This window comes from Spermophilus citellus (genome assembly GCF_964194105.1).
Source record: "Spermophilus citellus genome assembly, contig: SCAFFOLD_161, whole genome shotgun sequence".
Lineage (NCBI taxonomy): Eukaryota > Metazoa > Chordata > Mammalia > Rodentia > Sciuridae > Spermophilus > Spermophilus citellus.
In genome coordinates this window covers 168,678-171,058 of record NW_027672903.1, presented here as the reverse complement: position 1 = coordinate 171,058, position 2,381 = coordinate 168,678, and the positions used below count along the sequence as shown (strand labels likewise).

Sequence of the window (2,381 nt, the reverse complement as noted above, 5' to 3'; positions counted from 1 at the left end):
AGCCACTAAAGCTGCTGGTATTTTCATGACTCTTGAAGAGCCTGGGTTCATATACAACCAGAAATACACTGGCCTTTCCAGAGTTGGCATGACAAGAAGTTAAAAAGCAAAGGAAAAATAAAATGCAATGATTATACTGATCCAAGATTCATTAGTGTTAGAATACTATAGTGTCAAGTTACACTTAAACCAGTTTTGAGCCTCTTTTTTTGTTGATTTCAACTTTTTCTTGTTGTTTACTGTCCCTGGTTGTTAACACAAACAATACCTTTCTCTCCTTCAGCAAAGAAAAATGAAATTCTAAAAACAAACACACACACAAACAAACAAAAAACTGTCCTAACCTGAACTAAACGTCCAAAGAGCCAAAGAGCCTAGTTTGGTCACAGTAAAGGAAGATCGCCCTTCCAACCAGTTTCAGGAAGGTGAGGGGGTTCCAATCCCCAGTCAGACTGCTTCTCAGCTGGCAAGTTCAAGGTAGAACGGTGCAGGCATTCCCAAGCCCGGGGTCTTCGCCGTGCAGGTGGAAGGAGGAGGTGAGGTCTACAGATCAGAATCGCAGGGCAGCAAGCTGTGACAGGGCCGGGTGCTGCGCGAGGATGCCCCCTGGGAGGTGGCTGCCTTTCCCCCCTCCCCGTCGAGCACGTCCACCGGGTTGGTGTAAGCCTTGGGCAGCGGATGCGGCATGGGAAAACCGACCTTGGGCTTGCGAGTGGCACCATATTCGGTGGGTGGCGGCCGGTGCTGGCCCTCGCTGTAGTACTTGATGGCCGGTGTAAGTGTGGGCTCTGGCCAGTCCACGTAGACTGTGCTGATGCTGCTGCGGCGCGGCCCGGCTGGGGGCGCCTTGCGACAGCTGTGACAATTCTCCTCGCACCAAGGCGCGAAGCTGAGCGCTAACGAGAAGCCTCCCAACAGCAATAGGCAGCTGGCCATGTAGCCCAGCACCAGGCTATAGCTAACCTCTACAGTGACCGGTTGGGCCGGGGCGGGCAGGACTTCGCGGTCCCCCAAGAAGTGATTGTACCAGGAGACCGGGATGAGGCTGAAGAGGCCCGCGGCAAAGAGCACTACGCCCGAGAGGCCCGCCAGCAGGAATTGGGGCTCCTCCTGCCAGCAGCGCACGCCGAGCGACGCCAGCAGCAGCCCGACGGCGGTGGTGGCCAGCGACGTGATCATGAGTCCCCGCGCCACCAGCACCGGCTGGGCCTCGAAGTAGCTCCACTGGTCCGGCTGGCCACATTCGCGCTCACGGCTGCTCTGCTCACGGCATATGTCCCACAGGCCCTGGTACAGCACCACGTCCACCGGCTGGTCGAGGAAGCCCTTCACCAGTCGCCAGCCGGGGGCCAGTGTGCTGATCAGGTTGAGCAGCAGCCCGCAGGGCGTGAGCACCATGCCCAGCGTCATCACCACCGGCGTCGGCATCCCGGGGAGACCCGCCGCACGACGGCTCTCTGCTGCCTTCTGTATTGAAGCTCCTCCGGCTTCTGACCCCCGAAGTCAGCTCGGGCGCTCCTTGGGCCGCGGCGTTGCGCCCCGCTCTCTCCGGCCGCTCTTTGTCTCCCGCACGGGTCTGTCCCCACTCCGTGGCTCGCCCTAGTCGCCTCCTCGCATCCTGGCCGCTCCGCCCTCCCGCCCCGCTTCTGTCCCTAATCGAAACCAGTTCGCGGGCGGGTCTGACCGAAACCGCGGATCCAGGTGCGGGACTGGGTGGCCAAACCCAGTCTGGGTGGGAGGAGCAGGAGGTGAGCTCGAGAAGCTCCGGAGCCACCTGGCACTCTGAGACCTCGGACTCGGGGAGATTCGGACACCCAGCCCTCAGCTAGACCGCTTGAACCCGCCCGGCTGTGATGGCTCCTGGACTGAGCAAAGGTCGCCCCGCCCCTGGCTCCTGGCTGGGGCCTGGCAGGCCATGGGCGGGGAAGGAAAGAGGCGGTGACGCCGGGTAGCCCCACGGGTCTTGGTTGCTGCGCAGTTTCCCGGGTTTTCAGCGGATCTCAGTTCTCAGAGTTTTCTTTGGTCACTGCTTGGCCCCTGCAGATTAGCTTCTCCCTGCACTCTCAGCTGCTATCCGATGATCCCCTAGTTCTGCGCAGTCGACTTGCGGCCACTAGCTGCAGAGTGTGCGGCACCGCACGCGCCCAGCTGCCTGGGATGCGCGGGACAGGTGTGCGCCAAAGAAGCCCTGGGCGAGAAGCGCGCCCCAAAATGTTGCAATCAAGTTGTTTAGTAAATGCTCCGCCTTCCCGACTAAGTTTAACTCAAAAGGATCAAAGCCAGGGTGTTTCAGCATCGTGGAAGACTTCGAGGTGGGAAAAAGCAGCGGGGCGGGGCGGGACGGATTATTGAGTGTCCTTTATGGCGCACTTTGCAGGTTT

The 2,381-nt window shown here is 59.4% G+C and overlaps 1 protein-coding gene across 1 annotated transcript; it reads right to left on the bottom strand.

Annotated features, from left to right (window-relative positions):
- Positions 1-1,428, bottom strand: LOC308640403 (claudin-23-like; the record flags this gene model as incomplete). The annotated part of the gene is made up of 1 exon (XM_081312329.1): positions 1-1,428. One exon carries the CDS (start codon positions 1,426-1,428, stop codon positions 544-546), a length of 885 nt encoding a protein of 294 aa, XP_081168455.1. The 3' UTR covers positions 1-543.
- Between the last annotated feature and the right edge of the window lie 953 nt (positions 1,429-2,381).